The 23,618-nt window shown below is 42.4% G+C and overlaps 2 protein-coding genes across 12 annotated transcripts in view; both read left to right on the plus strand.

The window, feature by feature from the left end:
• Positions 1-8,457, plus strand: part of PKP4 (plakophilin 4) — a 64,089-nt gene extending 55,632 nt beyond the window's left edge. For 4 of the 9 annotated variants that reach the window (XM_015634155.3, XM_033515972.1, XM_033515978.1 and 1 more), the window contains exons 14-22: positions 101-292; positions 434-607; positions 1,367-1,517; positions 3,484-3,679; positions 4,447-4,531; positions 4,639-4,765; positions 6,009-6,140; positions 6,950-7,023; positions 7,454-8,457. In XM_015634155.3, coding sequence (XP_015489641.1) covers positions 101-292; positions 434-607; positions 1,367-1,517; positions 3,484-3,679; positions 4,447-4,531; positions 4,639-4,765; positions 6,009-6,140; positions 6,950-7,023; positions 7,454-7,705 — 1,383 coding nt within the window. In that variant the 3' untranslated portion in view covers positions 7,706-8,457. The remainder of the gene's footprint in view (positions 1-100; positions 293-433; positions 608-1,366; positions 1,518-3,483; positions 3,680-4,446; positions 4,532-4,638; positions 4,766-6,008; positions 6,141-6,949; positions 7,024-7,453) is intronic. The other 5 variants (XM_033515974.1, XM_033515976.1, XM_033515975.1 and 2 more) reach the window with 3 other exon arrangements.
• Positions 8,458-13,968: 5,511 nt separating this feature from the next.
• DAPL1 (death associated protein like 1) lies at positions 13,969-22,410 on the plus strand. 3 transcript variants are annotated; one of them, XM_015634169.3, is made up of 4 exons: positions 13,969-14,222; positions 18,844-18,931; positions 20,557-20,620; positions 22,118-22,410. In XM_015634169.3, the coding sequence occupies exons 2-4, from the start codon at positions 18,858-18,860 to the stop codon at positions 22,235-22,237; spliced, it is 258 nt and encodes an 85-aa protein (XP_015489655.1). In that variant the 5' UTR covers positions 13,969-14,222; positions 18,844-18,857; the 3' UTR covers positions 22,238-22,410. The 3 variants fall into 3 exon arrangements, with proteins under 3 accessions (XP_015489655.1, XP_015489656.1, XP_033371781.1); XM_015634170.3 differs by lacking the exons at positions 13,969-14,222; positions 22,118-22,410 and adding exons at positions 14,572-15,367; positions 21,335-22,111; XM_033515890.1 differs by lacking the exon at positions 13,969-14,222 and adding an exon at positions 14,585-15,367.
• Positions 22,411-23,618: the final 1,208 nt, after the last annotated feature.

Genomic DNA, 23,618 nt, shown 5'->3' on the forward strand with positions numbered 1-23,618 from the left:
GCTCCCAGTGTCTTTTCTCCTCTGCTGAAATGGTTTTGTTTGGTTTGTGTCTGTGTGAGGAAGAACTGGTGACATATGGTGTCTCTCTGGTTTGGTTCAGACTGTGGAGAATTGTGTGTGCACCTTGAGGAACCTTTCCTACCGCTTGGAACTGGAGGTACCTCAGGCACGGCTGCTGGGAATCAATGAACTGGATGACTTGTTGGGAAAAGAGTCACCCAGCAAAGACTCAGAGCCAAGCTGCTGGGGGAAAAAAAAGAAAAAGAAAAAAAAAACTTCCCAGGAGGATCAGGTTTGTATTTTCCATGTACTGCAAATACCTCATGTGGGGTTTGGCTCACGGTTGGGGAGGACGTAGCTTGACAAAAACAATTCTACATTGAATGACAATATAGAGGTTTTGTCCAGTAACAAATCTGTGTTCCTTCCTCAGTGGGATGGAGTTGGCCCTATCCCAGGATTTTCCAAGTCTCCTAAAGGGGTGGAGATGCTCTGGCACCCATCGGTGGTGAAGCCATACCTGACACTCCTGGCAGAGAGCTCCAACCCAGCCACTCTGGAGGGCTCTGCAGGATCACTCCAGAACCTTTCTGCAGGCAATTGGAAGGTATGGGAATTCCTGCTCCTCTCTTTGTAGTCCAGCCCTTTCTTCTAGTAAGACCCTGGAATGTGTTTGTAGGGGACTTGTCATTTTCTCGTGTGCATTTGAGCATTCCCCTCTTGTCTGTGCATTAGTGCTCATGTGCTGCAGTCATGTTTCCACACTGAAGAGCCTTGGCAGTGAGCTGGGGCAACAAGAGCCATATGGAAGCTGGCCTTTATTTTAAATAAACAGAAAAAGCTTCTTCCAGTGCATATCAGATCAAAACAATCTTCTGGCATCTTCTAACTGTGAATTCTGGTTGGAAGGTGCTGTTGAAATAAGACCAGGACACATAAATTTACCTTGTTTCCATACATTCCTGCCATTGCGTATAGTGTGCTACAAAAGCAGCACATGAGAAGCCTATATTGTGTCATGTATTTGTCATGGAGAAATTAAAAAACACAGCAAGCATTAATTGCTTCCTTTGCTTGCAGCAAGCCAGCTAAGCCTTTTTCAGTTTGACCGTTATGAAATTGGTATTTAAAAAAAAAAATACAACACAACCAAAACCCCCTGCTCCCTTTTCAATAATCATCATCTGTTCAAATACTTTCTCTCTTTGCAAGAGGAATGAGTGAAAAAGGGCAAAGAGCCAGCTCTTCATAGTCACAGAAAAAGCACACATCAAACATGTCATCTTTTATTGGAAATGACCAAACATGCTTGAGGGTTGCAGTGGCAGTGATGTGGTGGGCTGGAGGTAACTGAGGCTCTGCTCAGTTCGCAGCCTACATCCGCGCTGCTGTGAGGAAGGAGAAGGGGCTGCCCATCCTCGTGGAGCTGCTGAGGATGGACAATGACAGAGTGGTGTCATCTGTGGCAACTGCCTTAAGGAACATGGCCTTAGACGTCCGCAACAAGGAGCTCATTGGTACGTACAGACCGTCCTCAAGAGAGCACCTGCACCCAGATGTCAGACCTTGGATGGAAAACCCAAGGAGAGATTCCACTAATGGCAGCAGCACACTTGATGTTCCTGTGCCACATCAGTTGTGTCACATAAATGAGTCCTCCTGACAGCAGCAGCTTTCCAGAGCAATATTGCCACATTAGTTTGCTGCTGGCCACCTTTTGTGGATGGGAGTCAGCCATACCAGACAGAGAACCCCCAATGCCAAATGGGATGGAAACACAGCTCTCCTTCTTTGGAGCCCAGTGCTTACCTGCCTGGGGGGTGCAGGTCTCCCACATGTTCCCAGGGGATGGAACAGCTCTGCTGCCACAACAGCAGTGCTTTTTTTACCAATCTTGGACAAGAAGAGAGGGAGGAAATCTTCTCCTGGTAAAATATATTCAGGAAAACACAGATACAAAGCAGTATCTGTGTCTTTGCTGAACTAAGTAATCAACAGGAGTGCTTGCTAGAAAAATTCAATTGTCATTTCTAATATTTAACCCTTTAAGCATTAATCTGTGCCATTCTTACTTAACATTAAACAAAACCCAACAAAATAATAATCAGCTTTCCTGCCCTGAGGTTTCTCATTCTGTTAGTGTTGAACATGCTTCAGCCTCAGGCTGCTGTGGCTTCAGTGAACCCTGTTAACAAATGGCATGATATAAAAAAGTCTAACTTTTGTTACAAAAGCATTTTCTATGTGTAGAATTGTAGGGTCAAGGATATAACAACTGTTCATAGAGATAGGAGGATCATTATTCTCAGAAAGAGAAATACAGAGCTTTGTTACCTGTTTCTGAAGCTTCTCCATCTGGGGCACTCAGAGTGTGTTTTCCTGCAGTCAAGTTCTACACATGAGAAATGTGTAAAGAGAGAATCCTGTTCCATAGCACCAGTCCTGTGAAGGTCACACTCAGGTGATATTCTCTTGTCAGGATGTTTCTTCTATTCCTGGCAAAACTTTTCAGTTTGGGAATGGTCCTCCATCTCCTCCCTCTCCCTGTCAAAGATATACCTCTGAAAGAATTTCTGGCCTCAGACACACTCTGCAACACACCACTGGATAAAACATTGTGGGATGTGAGGCGAGTTGTGCACTACCCCATGCTAGAAACCCTCTTTAGGAGCTCCTCTGCTGGTATAGGAAAGGAACAATGGGCTCATTTCACTGAAGGAAATGAGAGATGAGGACTCCAGCAAATCACAATATATGTTGGAACATGCAGCACGTGGCTGAGCTAGAGGGTTGGAAATGGTGGGGTATTGCTGCAGACAGCATTGTGGGGATAGTTTTCCAGTGGGTTTCCTTTTGCCTGCAGAATTCCCTTTTGTTTATTTTTAACTCAGGCACATTACACAAATAGATAGTAAATGACTTTGGGCAATGCTTCTTCATTTTCACTGTTATGTACAAATACATGTCTGATTAAAATCTATTAATCATTCACTTAACAGTACAGCCCAAACAGGAAGAAACTTTGACCTTATCTTAGTTACTGTCCCTTGTGTGCAGCTTATCTCTGGCATCAGACAGCCACTGGAGCCTGACAGAGCTGACAGGTAGCATGCAAGGTGAACACAACACCCAGAAGAAAAAATTCCCAGTTACTGTAAGGATTCTTTTCATCCTCCTGTAGATGAAGCCCAGCAATGTGCACTGCTCTGTCAATCGTAATAAGCAGCCTAACATTTTTCCTTGAACAGTTCTGCTTTCTCCAAATAATTCTTGTTTAAAATTGTTCTTTTAGTGCAAAATTCAGCTTCTCACATTTTTAAGCTGAAAGAAAAAAAAATTCAAAAATTGTTATTTGGTCTCCCTTGACTATGTAAAATGTGAATTCTTGACAGGTTTTGATACTGTGCTGCTTCTCACTGCCTTCAGCTGCAGTTTTATGCTGAGTCCTGTGGTTTTGACCTGTTTCTGTGGGTGTGTTTCCAGGTAAATACGCGATGCGAGACCTGGTCAATCGGCTGCCGGGGGGCAACGGGCCGAGCATCCTGTCAGATGAGACAGTGGCTGCGATCTGCTGCGCCCTGCACGAGGTCACCAGCAAGAACATGGAGAATGCCAAGGCCCTCGCCGACACCGGTGGGATAGAGAAGCTGGTCAACATAACGAAGGGAAGAGGTGACAGGCAAGTAGGCAGCCAAGATCATACCTGAGCTGTTTGTGTCCATTTTAAATGCTTAAGAATGCAGGAAATATTTCTTTGAGTGAAAAAAAAGATCTGCCTTTGCAGTCTGGGTCTGAGGAGCTGTCACCTGGAGTCTCACTGGGAGGGAGGAACCACCAGAACCACTGTCCTGGGCAGTGTTCTCTGTCGCAGGCTTCTGGAGGCTTGTACAGCTGCTCACAGTAACCATGGTCATGGGACCTGTTCAGGTTAAAAGGGTTAACCAGTCGCCTCTTCAACACCTACAAGTTGAATAAAATATTGGAGCTTTTCCAAGTCAGACTACGTGAGCACCTTTGTCAGGATGTATCCCAGCAACTGTGAATTGTACCCAGTGCAGCCCTTTGGTCAGTGGAAGGAGAAGGTGGCCCGGGGGACACCCTCAAGCAGCATTTCCAAGCAAGGGCTGGCTGAGGGGAGCTGGTCCTGCCCAGAGCTCTGGGGGAGGCTGTCAGACGAGTTCTCTGCTGGCACCGTGGTTGTCTAGTGGAAATGAAACCTGCGAGCGTGGGCTGGGTCAGCAGCAGGAGGCCCCTGTGGCTGGGGGATGGGGTGGCAGGAGCCCCTCTTGGGGTGAGGCTGCTGGCTTGGCTGTGCTCATGCTGGTGATGCAGGGTCTGGTTTGCCCCACAGCAGCAGGTTCAGGCTGTTGCAAAGGTTAGGAACACTGTTCTTTTGAAGTGGAATTCAGTGGCTTTCTAACACTGCCATATTTTTCACCTCCTCAGGTCCTCACTGAAGGTTGTCAAGGCGGCAGCCCAGGTACTGAACACGCTGTGGCAGTACCGAGACCTCCGGAGCATTTACAAAAAGGTAAACTGTAAAATTAGCTTACACTGGAAAACAGTGCCACAAAAACTCCTCATTTATTTATAACTTGCAATTTATTCTGGTGTGTTTTTCTTTTTGTCACTCCACAGGATGGATGGAATCAAAGTCACTTTATTACACCAGTGTCAACACTGGAACGAGAGAGATTCAAATCCCATCCTTCTCTATCCACAGCCAATCAGCAGATGTCACCTGTCATGCAGTCAGGTCAGTCAGGTAGGGTGAAGGGGACCTGCTGTCACATGTTTTTGACTCAAACAGCCTCCCCATTTGGTACTAATCCCATTTAAAACACAGAGGTCAGGCTGTTGCTCCTTGGTGTTTGAGCAAAGTACTTCACATGCTCTGAGTGCTCTCTGAGCTGTTCCTGCAAAGTGAAATCCTCAATGAATAGAGCTGGACATTGTTACCAGCCATTACCCTGTTCAAAGCCATTCCTCCTGTGCTGTGTGGGCATTGTGGAGTGGCCTTATGGAACATGGGGACCTGGCAGCAACACACCCACAGGGACAAGCTCATTTTCATTCCCAACTATGTCATGTTCCGTAAGAATGAGCAACCAACCTCAAACCGTACTTTTCTGACTCCTCATTTATTTCTCAACTTTGTTCCTTCAATGTCTTCAGTGCTAGGATTTAGATCTTCAAGACAGCTGATACAAATCCTTCCTGAAGCCTTTATTTTGTCTTTATTTGGCATTTTATTTTGCCAAATAAAGACAAAATTTAGTTTAGTCTTCTAGAGACTATCTAGAGCAGGTCTCTGTTAATACTGAGAAATACCTACTTACTGTGACTGCTAAAATTAGTGACCAGTACTTCTTTTCGTAAAAGTAACAACCCCCACACATTCCTTTATGACATGGTTGACTTGGAAAACAAGGACCCCACCAGGGATTTATTTTCCCACAGGAAGTAAACCTGTTGTGGCGTTTGTGCCAGAGTTCCTCTCACCACCCAAGGAAGCCAGCACAGCTTAGGCTCGGGGAGTGACTGGATTCTACCCAAGTGTAAAGGGATATCCTGACACCAGCTGTCAAATTTCTATCTGCTTATTGACAAACACAAAATGATCCCTTGCTGGGATCCCCCATGGCCATTGGCCTCCCAGAGCACACCATGCCCAGGACTCACCTGTGTATCCAGGGGTCACTGAGGCCAGTCAGGCTGGACAAGTGACAGGGTGGCCTTAGACCATCACCATTAGCAGAGTATCATCTTCTTCCTCCACACAGGTGATGTCCTAGGCACGGTAAGGTCCCATATCTGGGCTGTGAGCATCACAAAAGTCCTGTGTGTCTGCCTGTGAGCACCACAGAGCAGTGATCACTGGCAGCTCTGGGCTGTTCTGTCCTTACCCACCCCCTGGTTGTGCACCCTTGGAGCAGGAAGTGTTGAGGAAGGCTGGGTGTGCAAAAGGCTTTTGTTGTCAATCTTGAGACCCTCTCTTTTCCCATCAGTTGGCAGCACGTCCTCGTCCCCGGCTTTGTTGGGAATCAGAGAGCCTCGCTCCGAGTACGACAGGACGCACCCTTCTATGCAGTATTACAGTAGCCAGGGCGATGTCATTGCACATAAAGACATCTACACTGGTAAGAGACCAGCTGAGCATCTTCTGGAACAGGAAGCTATTCCATGTGGGAAGAGTTCACAGTCCTACACAGACATGAATTTCATATTATATGAAATTCAGTGTTTTTTGTGAATCCTATAACTAAGTATTAAAAACAAGGGCACATAATCTGTATCTCAGACTCCAACACACAGACAACTGCATTAGTGGGCTGGTCACTGCCAACTGTTGCTTTCCATTTCCATTCCTTGTATTCCCTGGCTGTGGCACAGGGCAGGGTGGCACCTGGCTCTACTGTTCTCTGTAAAACTTCCCAGTACCAGAGTAAACACAGATACTTTCTATATTTTGAGGTAAGAGGCAGTTAGAATTCTTATTTTTATTTAAAATACTAGTACAGAAAATTGTACTATTATGTACATTATATTACGATGATGATGTTATAAATTTTAATGTGCAGTTGTATATTATTATATTACTAAATTATACCAAAATTTCATTTTTTCTCTGATCTCTCTTTTCCTTCTTACTATGTCACACAAGTAGCAAACCAACAGATGACAGTGACCAAAGAGAGGGAAACTCCTTGCTTTAAAGGTTTTGAGTCTGTAAAATGAGAAACACCAACATAAGCCTCCTTGCTTCACTGTAGCTGCTGCTGAGGGACAACATTTGCCTTCATTCTGTTATTATACTATATCATTAGTAGGTACTGATGTCGGCAGATTTAATAGTATGGGTACTACTTAAAAGGCAAAATAAAAACCAATAGACTTAAAGCTGAATGAATAAAGACTGAATCTTATGCTTTAAACTTTTTTCTCCCAGGTTCCAGCAAAGCTTCACCAATTTACATCAGTTCCTATTCCTCACCAGCCAGAGAACAGAACCGGCGGCTGCAGGTGAGCCCAGAGCTGTGTCTGGGTAGCACTGCCCGGGCTCAGTGGGCAGCCTGGGGCTCTGGGCACGTGCCCTGTTCCCACAGTCGTGGGGTCAGTGCCCTGAGCTGCCGGGGCCTCGGGGTTGCTGGAGCCTGGCTGGTTCCATAGACCTCTTTTCTGAATTGAGTTGGGTTTGGGCTGGTTTTGGTAGGTATGGCCAGGTTCTGTACTTAGTGTACTTGAGCTCTAAAGTTGTGCACTTTCGGAGTTACTCCCTTCGAGTGATGTAGGAGGAGACACACAGCACACTCGGGCATTTCCTCCATTTCTCTGAGTACATTTCATGGAGATTTGAAAGCTTCATTACTATCATGGGTAGAGCTGCACTTGAGAAAAGTATTTTCTCTGCTAATTATATTTTTGAAAGTTTGTTTTGCTATCATTTTACCAGCAGCATCAGCAATTGTACTACAGCCAGGAAGATACCACCAGGAAAAACTACGATGCCTACCGGTTGTACCTGCAGTCCCCACACAGCTACGAGGACCCTTACTTTGACGATCGAGTTCATTTTCCTGCTCCTTCAGATTACACCACACAGTATGGACTGAAATCAACCACCAATTATGTAGACTTTTATTCCACCAGACGATCTTCTTACCGAGCAGAACAGTACCCAGGCTCTCCTGACTCCTGGGTGTAGCACCAGAGAGAAAAACCCAGTGTGCTTCTTGTCTGGCTTGAGAAGGACTGGAATGGCCCCGTGTTGTTTTGGTTAAGAAATGTGAAAGTGAAAGAAAAGAAGGAAAAAGGATGATATTTTTTTATTTTTTTTTTATTTTTATTTTTTTTTGAGTGAGGAATTGTCAGGAAAAAAGGCTGGCAGGGATGGTTTTGCTCTGCTTAGGTGTTAGGTATCATTACTTGTAGCTCCTGTAGTCTGGTGAGGGTGTGGGCGATGTGATGAAAGGTTTGAGAATTGAGTATGATGAATTTGGAAAGTGTGTAGGTCAGAGCAAATTAAAGCTGATTTTTTTATGTGAATAAAAGTCTTGTTCTGATAGTTTGTACAGAAAAAATCCAATGGCTGCCCTTGTTTTATTGCTATTACTGAATGTCAGGATTGTATGCTACCGCGTCATGTAAATTTCTTCGTTGGTGTAAATATGGAAATGCCACGTTGGTCTCAAGTGCCATCCATTTGTAATGCAGTGTGTCATTGGAAAAGGAATTTGAAACATCATGCACAAAAAAAACCCCAAACCAAGAAAGTGTTATGAATTCTAAGAGGAAAAGAGCCCAAACTTTAAAAAATGAATAGTGTAATTTTAAAGCACAAAGTCCAGTCCAGTATATCCACGTCTCTCCCATTCCCTGCCTATTTCATAAGGAACTTCACTGCCATTTTCTATGCACATGGAATAACAATAAATATGGAAGTCTCATCCATGGAAAGCTGTTCCCTGTTCATTTTTTTTCTCATTATTTTCTGTGTGTGATATTCAGAAACAAATACCATGAAAATGAAGTCTAATTGCATGTTCTTAAGCAAATTAAACATATCAAAACATTTGGGCCATTTTCCCAGCTCTTTCCAGTGGAAATGTCCCAAATGTGTCAGGCTGGCAGCCCAGAGTGTGCTAAATCCAGCACCTTCCTACCAAGATTCCTCAGACTTGGGTTTTTACTTTTGATATTGGCAACCCAAGATACTTCAGAACTCTAGCCTGTTTTCTTTCCATCACTCCTCTACCCCTCCCCTTGCTCTCTCAAGGAAATTGAGGTCACCTTGCTGTCCTAGAAGTGATGGTCTCCATTCTGACTACATTCTGCTTGGATTTCTTTCTAATAAAAATGTTTCATTATTTTAAGTAACTAAATCACAAACTCTCCTGTGCTGTACAGTCTGTTACCTGTACCCTGTTTGTAACCAGCATGATTGCTCTGCATCACTGCATTTTCCTTGGGTTTTCAGGGTTTCCAGTATCCTGAAGAAGGATTGAGAACACTGGGAAAAGGCTAATGAGTTTTTCTATCAGAGTAAACAGACGTGAAGACAATCTATCTCAGCCAAGGACGGTACTCAAGCATGCGTTCTGCGTTTGAGTTACTGTATCAAAGACTAACTTTCTTACTTCTTTCCCTAAATGTCAGTTAATGTCAAACTACCATGCTCACAATAGGTAATTTAAACATTAATAAACTTTTTTAAAAACAAAGCAAACATGACTTAGTAGCTACAAGTGGATTCCTGTAGCTGTCAACAACAGCAGGCACTAGGGGAAAGCTGTCGCTGAGACGTGCTGGAAAGTTGGTCATTTCCCATCACAGAGTGCAGAGATTCATTTGTGGCCGTCAGGTAGAGGTGAGGGAAGGACTCGGTGCTGGCTGCCCCACTTGGAAACCTCTCCAAACACTGCCATGGAGAGGGGAAAAGTGACAGTCTGCCTGGAAGGCAGAAATCTGCAGCAAGGTTCTTTATTTGCTCAATGCCGCACTATACCAGGAATGGTGAAGCACAGCACCGACTCTTCTGGGTTGCACAAGAGAGCCAGTTTTATTATTCCTGATTTTCTTTTATAGACAGGTGCGAGAGGTAAAATTCTCATTGGTCATTAAACTGACATATCACCATCACTGGACAATTAGGAACTACACCCTTTGACTGTTTCTTGCAAGTAAACAACAAGGATCCAAACAATACCAGCAAAGGTTGTTTTCCTTCTCCAAGGACTGTTTGGATTCCTCCTTATGATTTCTCAGGCCAGAGTGAGAATTAGTTTCACACAGGCTCAAGCTAATGCCTGAAGCCTAAAAATCTCTTATTTGACCATTGTCAGTTCCCATAGCTCAAAATTAGCATCAAAGTGATATTCATGAGTTCCGTTATCCAAAGGCATCACTACTTTATTAGAGATTCTACATATTTTGTATTGAGATGCATACAACTTACAGGGCTTAAACTTACTAGTTTAAGATGCATGCACTTTCAAAAAATACGAGTTTTCTTTTTGCTCCTATTAAGGTTTTTACCCCATCAAAAAAAGTGTAATATTTATTTGGCTTGGTTTATGGCATTTTAATTCAGAGTTGATAATTACATCACAATAAAATAATGTGGAAGGTCGACCTTGTTTCTTCCCGTGGCAGGATGGTTGTGGTTGGACAGCTGTGCTGGCCTTTGCTGGTTATTCTGCTGCTGCACCCATTGCATTTTTTTTACACCCACTTTGCAGACTAACCACAGGAGCAGGAATTTTCTATTTTTGCCATTTACTAGCACACCTGCCCAGGGAACACTGCTGTGCTGAGTCCTGGGCTGTGTTTGGAAGGACTACAAGCAACATTTCAGCCGTCCACATTAACTTGCCTGCCCTCATTCTGTGGCAGCGTTCCCAGTATCTTTAAATAATGTGTAGGAGTTGAATTGACTTTTCATTTGGTTTGAACAGAAAGAAATGCTTTAAACATAGACAGAAAACCAAAAGCTCAGTATGACATGTGTTCAGCAATGGAATGGGCAGGTATGTGATGGTATCTGTGAAGAAACTGTTGCATTCTCCTTTTAAAACTCTGGTAAGTATTCCTGTTCTGATACTTGTCCTCACATCCCCCCATAGAGCTTGCCTCAATGTGATTAATTCCTCAATATTCTTTTTCAATTTCACTCTATTTTTTTTTTAACTACATTCCACAGACAAGGAGTAACTGTTGTCTAAATTGTTTGTATGAGCCATGTCACTGAAGATTTAGTGTGCAGTACGCTCATTGTCACACCAGTAGAAATGGATAGTGCTGTATAAAACACAGCAGGTGTCCCTTTGGGAGACTGCAGCAGGAGCATTTCTTCAGACATCCGAGGGGCTGCATCAGCTTGTCAGGGTCAGCTGGTTCACTGAGCAGCCCTACTCCTAGAGCAGGCCAATGCTATCAGGCACCATATCTCCCTACTGCTTCGGGGCACCCCAGATATTAGCAAATGCATACCATTTCATTGTATGAAACAATACAACAACACCTTCTGGTCTGTTCAATGTTATATGAATTATGTGTAAAAGAATACGACAAGAAGCAGGATATGTAATGTGCTCATTTTCAGCTAGCTCTCAAAGTCAGAAAGACTGTCAAATGAACTCTGCCTATTCATTGCCAAAAAGCAATTGCACTTTGAGAAGAAACTGATCTCCATTAGGATGAAATTCCAAAGGCCTCTGTCTTAAGTATGTTACAACCTTATTCTTTAGAATCCACCCACTTATTCCACTGCCTGGCAATACTTTTTCAAACATGGGCACTTTAGGTGGATAAAACGTGATACCAAAGGTGTATCTTTTTAGTCATTCTGTGACAAAAAAAAATAAATCTATAATTAAAATCAGCCAGTAAGGTTCCTCTGCTTAATAATGTTGCCCCTTACCTTCCAGCACCTTCCAGCCTGGAGACTTCTTTTTCTCTTTCTTTTAGTCTGAGAAGCAACCGGATCAGAACCAGGACCTGAACTTGTCAGGTTTCCTACAAGAAACAGGCAAGCTTTACAGATGTGAAGCAAGACTTATCCTCCAGATTTTGTCAATTACATATTATATGCACTAGTTATAGCAATACGAACCCCACTGAAAATATGGCTGCTTTCACTTCTCCTTGCTTTAGACAACACAGATGATCTCTCTACCATTATTAACTTGTGCTGAACTACCATAAAACAGAAAATAAAACCAAGGGTGGGGGAAGTTGAAGCATGTATTAATAAAAAATGAGCTATATACCTGCCCCAGAATATTTGTTGTCTCCATTGGTCTCCTGAAACATCTAAAACCAGCTATATTGACTCATCTAAAAAGGTATTGCCTGCCTGTCACTGAGCTTAATAAAACAGCAGTAGTATTTCACCATTCAGTTGCCAGATATAAAACTAGTATCAGTTTATATCAGTAGCCACAATTTAGTAATTCTGACATTTGAAAACAAGCAATACTGGAAATAAGACAGAAAAGGGAAAATACTGCATAGTCATGAGGATTTAAACAACAGAGAGATCAGACTTAAAATATGACACATGAGGAAGGTATTCCATATATCTGCATTCTAACTGCTTGTTTTAGATGTGGACTAAGTCTGGTGTATAATTATGCTAATAGCTGTCAGCTGGATTAGAGCAGACAGTCTGCTTGGGAACATGGTGATTTTTGTTCCTGCCAAGTGACTTTTCAAACTTTGCAATCAGCTAATAACCTGCCTGTAGAATGTAGATTATAAAGGAGAAATTTCCAGGAAATAGGAAGAGTTCCAGAATGCTGAAAGTATTCTCACACTCAGGAAAATTTTCTATGACTATTGTCTCTTTATCACAATTAAAATTCTGTGTCTGTCCCCAGGCTTTCCCACATCTGCCTCTGTTATGGGGAAAAAACTCATTCTGAAAATACACAGAACCATTACAATACAAATTCATTTGTAATTCAGTCATTCACAAATTACTATCATTAAAATAAATCTAACCCCAGCATCAGATGAACTTCTCTGAAGTCTAATATTTGTGTGATGGGGAAATGGGACGGAGGATGGCAGGAAAAGCAAGAGATTTCGACTGCACTATCCCATGGCCACAGAAGGATTATTCTCTTGCTGATTCTTCTCACCCAGACAAACCAGTGTAATAATTTCCAACAGGTAAATATCTAAATGAAAACAGAAAGAAGTCTAAATAAATGAAATCATTAAATCTGGTTTACAAATCTAAGGTGGTGCTGTGGCATTGTTGAAGTAGTGCCAAGGGCTGCCTGTCAAGAATAAGGTGCCCCAACAAGTACTACATAAATAGGGTTTCCATACACAACAGGTTCTGCTTTAAAGATGTAAGAAGTGACAGAGGAAATGAAGTAAAGAGGGTGGAAGAAAAATTTAAAAAATGGTATATTATATTTAATATGGTAAGAAGTCAACATTAACTTACGATTTCTTATTTAAACTAAGTTCCCATGCTTGTTCCAAGAATTCCTAGAACAGATGTACAATGGCACTAAACCTTATAATTTTTATTGCTTTAGGCAGCACACCAAAGCTGCACTACATGACCGCCTTATGTGGTAAGTAATGAAACTTCACCTCCCCAATCTGTGCAGTAACAAACTGCTCAGGTACATAAACTGAAAAATCAGTATTTCTCTGCTGAGGCAGAGTAACGTGAATATTAAAACCCCTTACTACTGACCAAGTACTTCAGAGTAGGCTTCTTTTGTTCTGCCTTCTGCAGATCATTTTACCTGAATTTATTTCCCCAATCAAAATCGCCACCATCCACTTCAGGCTAAATCGTTATGGGCAGAGACATGCAGCATTATTGACTTTAAGATTTGCAAAGTAAGTTGTTTTTCTGGGGAGGAAATTGCTGCTTTTCAAAACTATTTCCTGCCTCATACATACAGAATTAAACATCAGAGAGATCTAGTTTAGACTGGATGTCCTTTCATTTTTTTCTCCTTTAAAGATCCAAGCCAATAGTAGCTACCCATAAGATGGTTGTTGTGCTATAAATACCTACTGGTTTCTTAGTCTATTTTCTCTTCCATTTTTTTTTTTTTTTACTTAATTTCCCCCTTCTTTAGATTCCACTTAATCACATCCTATTTTTACATTCCCTCTCTCTCTCTCTTTTTTTTTTTAATCATTGAGATCAAATTAAAGACAATTCCAAATAATTACAAGACTAATTTTTTTCTTCTTTCATGTTTTGCTTTCAGAATCCCTGAAAGTGCTAATTTTTGTGATGAAATGCTTTAGCACAGCAAAGCAGAACATGCTTACAACAATGTAAGAACATCCTTTTGACACTACGCTTGTGGTTCCATGAGGGGCCTGCAGGCCGGCGCAGCAGCGCGGCGGGCAGGCCGCACAGGCAGGGCCGCCCTCCGTGAGGCAGGCACCGCGGGCAGCCGTCTCCTCCGGCCGCCGAGCACCGCGGGCAGCAGAGGAGCCAGCGCCGGCCGTGCTGCGCTGCTGCTGCTGTGCTGTCTCACTCCCCGGAGCGCACACACATCCCCTTGGAACGCTGTAAGAACGCCTCAGCAGCCTTTTCTGCCGCCCTGCCCTTCCACATCCTCCTACAGCCCTGGGGGTACCGCTGTCGTGATACGAAACGTTGCAGTCACTGACAGGTTCAGAAACTGACAACTTTTGTCATCGAGATTTCATCATCCATAGCACAGTTTACAACAGAGATGGTAAACATTAAAAGATAATTCCTTAATTTTTTTTTTTGTAATTTTAAATACTGAAAATGTTGAGGAGTTTTTACAGTAAATAATTTCAGATTAGCTGTATCTACTTTCGGTTGTGTTTCTACTACGTTGTGTAAAACGTCAATGTTTATTAAGGTCATGCATTTTTTTAAAGAGGGCACGAGAATGACAATATTTTACCTGTCTCAAGCAGATACTACTGATTGAAGAGGGTAAAATTTACCTCACTAAATCAAGTCCTTTCAATCTTAAGCAATGGTTTTTAAATGTCCCTGCCCCTCACACCGCTGCCCGCCCCTCACACCGCTCTCACACCGCTCCCCGCCTCTCACACCGCTCTCACACCGCTCCCTATCCCTCACACCGCCCTCACACCACTCTGTCTCTCACACCGCCCTCAGGCTCTCATACCGCTCTACACCGCACTCGCACCGCTCCCTATCCCTCACACCGCGCTCACACCTCTCCCCGCCTCTCACACCACTGCCTGCCTCTCACACCGCCCTCACATCGCCCCCTATCCCTCACACCGCCCTCACACCGCCCTCAGCCTCTCACACCGCCCTTAGCCTCTCATACCGCTCAACACCGCATTCGCACCGCTCCCTATCCCTCACACCGCTCCCCGCCTCTTACACCACTGCCTGCCTCTCACACCGCCCTCACATCGCTCCCTATCCCTCACACCGCTCCCTATCCCTCACACCGCGCTCACACCGCCCTCAGCCTCTCACACCGCCCTTAGCCTCTCATACTGCTCAACACCGCACTCGCACCGCTCCCTATCCCTCACACCGCTCCCCGCCTCTCGCACCACTGCCCGCCTCTCATACCGCTCTCACACCGCCCTCACACCGCTCCCCGCCTCTTACACCACTGCCTGCCTCTCACACCGCCCTCACACCGCTCCCTATCCCTCACACCGCCCTCACACCTCCTCTCACGCCACTCTCCGCCTCTCACGACCACGTCCCGCCCCGAATTGCACAGGGCGCTGCCGCTCGGGTCGGTTCGCGGTTTCCAGCGCGGTTCCGTGCTCCTGCCCTGCCCTACCCTGGTTCTCGGCGCTCCCGCTCCCACCATGGCGCTGAGGAGGGGTATCCCACCGGGCCGGCGCCATCCCGCAGGTAGGGGCTGGGGCCGCTCCGGGCGCGGTGTGAGGGGCTCTGCCGCCGCACTGTCCCACACAGATGCAGCCGCTCGGCGGAGAGGAGCGGCAGTGTGGGACCGGGAATGGTGGAGGCGGGTCTGTGGTGCGCGGCCCGATGGGCCCAGCAGGTCCCGCAGCCGCCCCATTGCGGGTGCCGCTCAGTGATCGCGAACGAGTTATTGAGGGATAGCGAGAGAAATGGGTGTTCATGTTCAGTTAAATGTCTGTGTTTAATCTTACAGCCGTATCCCTCGCCTCCTGTAGTAACGTGAAGAATTTACTTCCACTCCACCAAGACCACCCTGCCCTGATAGATCTCTCTGTGAGGCAGCTTTCGAGCAGCCTACTGTTCCAGCCGCCGCTCTGCCCGTGTGGCGGCTGTAAGGGTGTAGTACTGGGATTTTAAGAGTATAGTAGCGAGAGTAGTAGCGCCTGTGTTTGTTGGGGGAGCATGTAAGCGCATACAGTGAAAGCAGCTGCTGGGCCCTCCCAGGAGCTGTGCGGAGCTCTCTCAAACACAGTGGTGTGTGGTCTGTGTCCCGCCTGTTCTGGGACACACGCAGAGATGCTGCAGGCTCAACCTTTGGAGCTGCGGGATGGTCACTGCAAGGAGAGCCACTGCCTTTGAAACGTGAGGAGCCGCCACTGCTAGGCTTTAAACCAGTTAGGGCTTCACCTCGGTTTATTAGGAGCAGCTAGTGCTTAAGGAGCACATACTTGTGTGTCTCCCAGTACCTCTAAGAATTGTTTTGTTTTGTTGAAAATATTTTTTGTTAGGAGGTTTTTTTACCATGCTTTTACATAAATTTTGGATGTAAATAATTTTTTTCAGCTTGTCTCTAATCCATTCTTGGATTTTTATGTGTGTGTGTGTCAGGGATAGTTGAGCTGTACCTGAAAGGGCCTTTAAATCACTGCAGTCAGTGACCTGGAGGAGGTACTGGTCTTTCTGAACTTGCATGATAGTAAACTATCTGTTTATGATAGTAAACTATACTGTAACTTGTAGACTTGCAAGTCTTGGTGAAACTTATGTGTGACTGCAGTGGGGACCAGCTTGGCTGAGGTGTGCAGGTAGCAGAGTAAGTGGTTTCAACCATGTACTTAGTGACCAAAGTTCGGGTGGGCATCTTTATTCTGACCAGTGTTCAGCCGAGCTATCTTTGTTCTCGCTTGGTTTGTTTTTGTGCGGTTTTCTTGTTTGAGTTTTTTTTGTTGTTGGGATTTTTTTTGGAGAGGAGAGCATAAAAGTTAATGCGTCTTCTTGCTTTCTTGTTTTATTTTTAAAATACATGGTTTTTTAAAAAATGGAAATTAGAAAAGATTTTGTCACTTAACTGTTAGATTAAATGGCTAACAGGTCACTTATAAAAATTTTAAAATTGAGCTCTGTATTAAAAGTTTTACGTACTTCTCTATTGCTTTGGAAAGCAAATTACAAAACAGCTTTGTGGTGCACCCCAGATGCATCTGTGTTTAACTCTTCCCCCACCATGGATGTGTGTGAGCAGGTGGGACAGCTGTTCCTAGTGGCTAGTTTCAAGTCAGTGCAGAGATAGAAAGGAAGACAGGTTATTTTTAATCACTCTAGATAGCGTTGTTTTGTGGGCCTATTGGTAATAGACATAATTCCAGACTCTCCATGCTTTAGTATCTCTCCCCATGTTGGGTATCTCCTCCTTGCCTAGCTCCCGTTGTGCTTTGTGTAAAGCCTCATAGTGTTAAAACGTCTGCCTTTGTCTGGATCTCCTTGTCCTGCTAAATTAAAACAAGAAACAATGCTTGTATTTAGAAATTGCCAGTCGTGCATCTGAGGGAAGGTCCCAAACAAAAAGTTGTGGGTCTAGGTTCAGTTACCTTTTTTTTTTTTACCTAAATCCAAAATTTTAGTGATTTTCCTGTTTGTGATTTGGCTAGTTCCTAAAAAGACAAGAGCCTAAAATCTGTGGGAGAATACTTGGGATAACTTGCATTGGGGTTCTGGGTGAATTGATATAAAGAGAAATGATGTCAAGAAGACCTCTTGAAAGCTGCCAGGCCTTTTTTTGTGTGATCTGGTTTGTTTTTGTTGATATTTGGCTTGGGTTTTTTTGGTTTGGTTTGTTTTTTTTTTACATATCTTGTCATCCTAGTTTGAAGATTTGAAGATGCCTCAAAGACAAGGAAGTTTCACACTTGTGAGTTGAGGGTGTTTAGAATCTCAATTCTCTTTACTGGTAGATATTTGGAAACAAACAGTTGAAACTTTCATTTCAGATACTTTTCATTTTGCAGGTAGGCTGCCAGAAGGATTAAGTTCACTCTAGGTCTCCTGTGTATTTGCAGCTGTAAGATGATTGTGCAAAGAATTTGCTGCTTATGCAGCAGTGTAATTAACTGTATTATGCCATTTTATAAAGAGAAGAAAAGCCAAGTCTAGCTATAGCATAACTCTGATATTGGAGTGCTGCTTTTGACATGACTGAGGGAGAATTTTTGTTTTTAAAATAAACCCACAATCAAGAAATACAAGGTCAGGAGTCAGATTTGGTAGAAAATGCGTGTTAGTTACAGATGGATACAGGTGCATTTCTCATGCTAGCTAGTTGAGTAACTCTAGAAATCTTTCCCCATTCCCTATTCTCTCCTTCCCCCAAATTTAAACTCTCACCTTGATTGTTCATGATCAGAATAGGAGTCTTGCCGAGAGGTGAAGCAACTTGTTCAACAGCATGAAAAAAGAACACTAAGGTTGTTCTTTCTTACTTACTCACAGTTTTAAAACTTAAAATGCTCTTCTGAAGAGAAAGTATTTGTTTTAAGAGAATGTTTTAGATAACTTTACGTGTTCTTTGTTCAGAATTCATTTTTCAGACATGCCTCAGAAGGTAAATTGTTATTGTTAGGTCACCTGTAGCTTAGTTAGTGTTAATTAGTTTTGATTGGCAGATATGTTAATAAAATATAATTAACCATGTTGGAACACAAGATGAGTATACATCTGGTTCTTATCTGCATTATTAGATTTATTCTGGAATACCCTGAACTAATCATGAAACCCTTACTGCTGTTAGTCACATTGTTCAAAACCCTGAAAGTGGTGGTGGTTTGGTTTTCATTTTTGTTTTTAAAATACAAATCTGAGATGTAATAATTTCTGGGGAAGAATGCATATTAACATAGTAAGGTATTAAGGTTTAATATATGTAGCAGTGCCTGAAACCACTCTGATTCCTTGATTTTTGGTAACTGGAAGTTGATTTGAGTCTGCCACGACACAGAATTTTAAAGCCTTTACTGCACCTCTTTGGCTACTCCTGTGTATGTGTGTGTACAAGTAAGGCATGGAGTTAAATACTGAAAGATTATTTCTGGTTAATGGTTTTCTGGAGAAAAAGTATTCTCTTATCGTGTATGTAATGTGGTATGTAATTCTGTAGCTGTTTTTACTTACATTTCACTTTCTTCTTGCAGTTAAAGCTGGAGGTATGAGAGTGTCTAAAAAGCAAGAAAATGGACCTGTTGAGAAAAGTACTAAACCTCCAGGAAAAGAAAAGTCAAGGTATTACAATGCAGGGCTTGTTCACCCCTGCCCTGTAGTTCAAGTTCATAGGTAATGATCTTTGAAAACAAAGAAAACTCTTATTCTACAAGAGTTTAATTCTTAAATTAACTTGTGCAATTATAATGCTGATATTGAAGTAAGTATTGATTTTAAAAAACTCCAAAATCCAACAACTTGAAAACCCAAGCCTTTGCAATGAAAGGCAAAGGCTGAATCTCATCTCTATTGTCATGTTTTATGGAACAGAAATTAAAACAATATATTGCATACCTCTGCCTAATAAAGGAGTTATTTCCAGTACAGTTATTTCCAAACAGTTTCCAGTGGAGTAGGAATGAACTTTAGGCTGTCCACATTCTGAAGGAAATTAAACCTACATCAACCACCCCAAGGAAGAGTCTTATCTCCTGTATAGGCTATACCCTCTATTTCACTCTAAAATCTAATTTGGCTTTTGCTGTTTGCTACTTTATAAGGTTAATCAAGCTGTTTTGCCCCAAAAACGAAGGCATGCTTCTGTTTTGAATAAAGTAACAGCAACCAGTTGATGTGGTCATTAAAACAAGTATTTTCTTGCAGCTTTTTCAAAGACTGAACATTTTTCTTAAATACACGAACTTTTCTTAAATGTCACTTAACTTTTTGTTAAGTCAACCAATATAAGAATATGACAGTTAAATTTGAAAGACTTGTGATGTTCCTGAAGTTTTTTATTTGTTGTTGTTTTCTTCTGGGATTAGAAACTTTTTATTTTCACTTGTCACCAATAATCTGGGTGTAAATTTGCAGCTGCCTTTTCCATAGTCATAGTTACTTAATGGTATAAACAGATCTTAAATAACTTATATTTGTCAGTGTAGCAAACTGTTGATTGGTAAATTGAAATGTCAGTAGGAATGTCTTGCCTGATCCACAGAATCATTAACTTAATTAAAGCAATATCTGCTTTTTCAAGGGTCATGTTTATGGTATTTGGGGTTTATAATGATTTTTCCCTACTCCATTTTAAGCTACAGATGTGTCAGTGGATATAATAGTATCATCAGAAGAATGTGCTGTCTGAAGTTCTTCCTGTTGTTGAAGTAAATTATTTCATATCCACAGATTTGTTTATCTGTGGAATATTGGTAACATGGTGTAATTCACTAGAATATGGAGGATTTAATGGGATATTCTTGTGAAAAAAAAAGTTATTGCTTGACAAATAGTTGCTGTGAAAGGAAACACTCTCCAAAAGCAGAGGGTGAATTTTTTTCATGTGTCTAGGTTGGAATCAAGAAAACTTTTTGTAGATCAGGGTATAGCTGCTCAGCTTCTGAGAAGTTATTTCAGTCTACAAAAAAAAATCCTTTTTGAGATAGTCAAGGATATTTCTTATACAGTGTTTTTGTATATCTGAATAAAATAGCCTGTCACACAGATTTTCTGTTGTTCCATTCTGAAAGACATGCCCTTTTTGATATTATATAGTTTTCAATGTGATGAAAGAGATGAAAGACAGCTCCAAACCCTAAATTTATATTGCAAAATGTTGTGTATTAAGTCTGGAAAATGAAAGTGGCAAGTGCTCAAGTGTTCCTGTGAGATGGAAATGCTAAACATGTTTTTCTTCTGCTTTACAGTGCTATTGTCAGTTTTGCAAAACCTGAGAACATGGGTGTCTTGGTAGCAGAAGCACTGAACAAAGTAAGTCTGGAAGAAAAACTCAGTGTTTCTTCATAAATCTAAACATGAAAAAAAAGTTAAAAAGTGAACTTTCCTTAAACTGGTGTGTGGGAGTTGCAGGTTTTTTCATCTACCACTAAATATTCTTAGGATGATTTTTCTGTAGTGGTTGTGTGGCTGAGCTGCTAGATGGCTAGGAAGTACCTGGCCTTGTCTCCTTACTGATTCCTCTCCCAGTTGCTGTGACATGCCCTGGGTAGTTGTGCATACCTGTACAGAGAAACACAGCCAGACAGTGAGGTGTGTCCTGCTTGTGAAGTAGCATGGTGCATTAGCTTTAGTGAGATATGGGGAAGAATTACCAGCAGCATGTGTCTGGCTGAACTGGGATTACAGTGCAGAGCAAAACCTTGTCTTCAGTGCTTTATCCCACTGTGGAAATCACTCCAACTTCTGTAAGGGTCCAGCAAAAATACAGAGCTGTTTGAGGAAGGGAGGTGGCATGACTGGCAGGGGACACCGGGACAGTGATCCAGTGTCCTGCTCTGTGAACGATCTCTGAGACAACAGGCACATCATGTCCTACTGCTGCCCCATATCTTGCTGTTTCATCTGAGGCCTGACATCACTCAGTCAAGAACCTTTTGACTTCTCTCATAGGAATAACATGGGATCCTGTGAAATCTTGTATCCCACAGCTGCTAATGGACCCTTCTGTTTATCACATGCTTACAGCTCCTGCCCTGTGTCTCAGGCTGCTGGTGCAGACTCACACCTGCCCTTTGGAAGAGCTGATTTTACAAGCAGCTCTTTGGTTTGCATGGTAATCTGAAGACCTGACAGTTATCTCTCTTACATTCTTGCAGTCTTCAGACTCTGAAGCATACAAGAGTTCCTCATCCCTAGAGCTCAATAAAACATCAGTTGCAGAATTGCAACACAAGCCTTTTATCAACAGTTGTGTTTATAGCTTTAGCCTGTAAATCTTGAATTTTTGCTTAGACTTTTTTAAGGAGAACAGATACAACTCATCCTCTTCTCTTCTACCTGTCCTCATGTCCTCTGTTCTGACCCACTGTTTCCTTCTCCTGTTGGTTTCCAGAATCATGTATATAAAGCTTCCTTGCTACTTTAGAATGTGATAATTATCTACTGTAATAATGATGATTTTGAACCTGGGAAAATAAGAATTTGATTCAACTTTCTGTTAACTCTGGCATACTGATTATTTGCTGTTTTCCATATCTTGGGAGCTCATTCTATGAACTGCTAAACAAGGGAAGAAAAAAAGATTCAAAAATTCCCTAAAGGAAGTTAGACTAATGTAACTTTGAAAACAGAAATTATAACTAAATCTGCTGAGTTACTGTGATTGTCTGTATTAATCACTTGAACTTTTTGTGGGTTTAGGTTTTACTGCTTCTTTTAAACTACTTTAATAGGATGAAATATAGAAAGAGAATAGCTGAAAGTCTGTATTCTATCACAACTTTTTTTCTTCCCCCTTTAATGTTACAGATGAGCCACAAAATCCATGCAGCAGCATTACAAGTGGCTCACCAAAAGCCGCAGCCTACTTTGGAGAAGTTCATATTGCCTAAAAGAATTTACATTATTCAACAGCCACGGAAATGTTAAGATAATCATTGAAATACTTATGTTTACTTAAAAGTGAATTTCTATTTCATATAGCACTTAGCACGCTGTGGTGAAGTGCTCAAAAGCTATGTGCCTTGTATCTTGCTGTGTTTCTGTTACTGACAATAAAATATAAGAAGAGTTACTAAATGTACTCAGGATTTATTACAATACCATGGCTTCTGTCTAATCTGTTACTGATATATAGTAATTACTCAATACCAAAAAGTCTAAGTTTCACTTACTGTGTGAGTTTTGAGTGAAGGAATGGAAACTGTCAGCCCTGTTGTTTTGTGGTTTTTTTTAGTTTAATGATAGCAAAGCTGATGTGAACTTGATTCTAAGAAAGTGGGTCATGACTGAAAGACATGGGGCTTCATGCAGTTGAACCTGTGGTTTTCCATGGTGAATGCATGCCTGACACTTTCTGCATGATAAGTAATTCACAAAGTCATGGGAAGGTTTTCAGTGCAATGAAAGAAGTATTTTTTGCTTGCATTTCTTTCTGTAAGAAAACCCAGCTCCTCTGCAGGGAGGCAGCAAGCAGGAAGAACTCAGTGGAAACAGTCTATTTGAACCTGTTTGGGACTAGGATGGCTAAATGAAGGAAGTACCTGACTTGGAGCTGACCCCTTGGCATAGGAGGGCAGGTAGCAGGGAGGAGACAACGTGCAGAGAATGCTGTGACTGCAGTTTAGAGTTAGAGTTGGTAGAATGGGGTATGAGACTTAGCACTGACTGGTAGTAGTAGGGATGTGAAGGGTCAAGCTTAAAAAGTGGGAGGAACAAGTGTAAATCCCAGTCCAGGCAATGTCCTTGAGCCATGAGCTGCTTGCAGTGACCCCAGGGACAATAGAGAGATCTACAGGATAATAAATAATGTCCTGCTGTTGAGATTTGGTTGTGGAGCTCCACTGACTCTGAATTTAATTCTGCTATGACTATATTTTTTATTTTTATTTTTTTTATGGTAGTGATTGCAGAAGAGTATTGTCCCAAAACTGGTTCTTTCACTTTTTTGGTGTGCAAGAAATTGATCCCCATCCAGAGTGGAGGGTTTTGATTTATGTCTAGTTGTATGCAGAAGGGAGTGCTGGGTGGTGAATTGTCAGAGCTGGCATGGAGACAGACAAGGCAGGCACACCTATAGGTTACAGTCTCAGGTCAAGCAGATCTTACTTCACTCCATGGTTAAGTTGCTGTTAGCTTCTCCTCTCTGTCTCAGTCTCAAGGTATAGTGTTCCAAGAAGTCATGGTATGTGCTCAGTAAGAAGTGGGCTCTTGGTGGGTAGAGGGGGCTGAGCTAGGGATGTGCTTTTTACTATTTTAATTATGATATAATGAGGAAAGTTCATGGCATGGGCAAGTTCTCACCACAGAA

Source organism: Parus major, chromosome 7, assembly GCF_001522545.3.
Source record: "Parus major isolate Abel chromosome 7, Parus_major1.1, whole genome shotgun sequence".
Taxonomy (NCBI): Eukaryota; Metazoa; Chordata; class Aves; order Passeriformes; family Paridae; genus Parus; species Parus major.

Excerpts from the sequence above, each read along its gene's own strand:
- DAPL1 (XM_033515890.1), top strand. The coding sequence starts at position 15,322 with ATGGCGCTGAGGAGGGGTATCCCACCGGGCCGGCGCCATCCCGCAG. Across the intron at positions 15,368-18,843 it reads GGGCCGGCGCCATCCCGCAG|TTAAAGCTGGAGGTATGAGA; the intron begins GTAGGGGCTGGG and ends TTCTTCTTGCAG. Across the intron at positions 18,932-20,556 it reads CCAGGAAAAGAAAAGTCAAG|TGCTATTGTCAGTTTTGCAA; the intron begins GTATTACAATGC and ends TCTGCTTTACAG.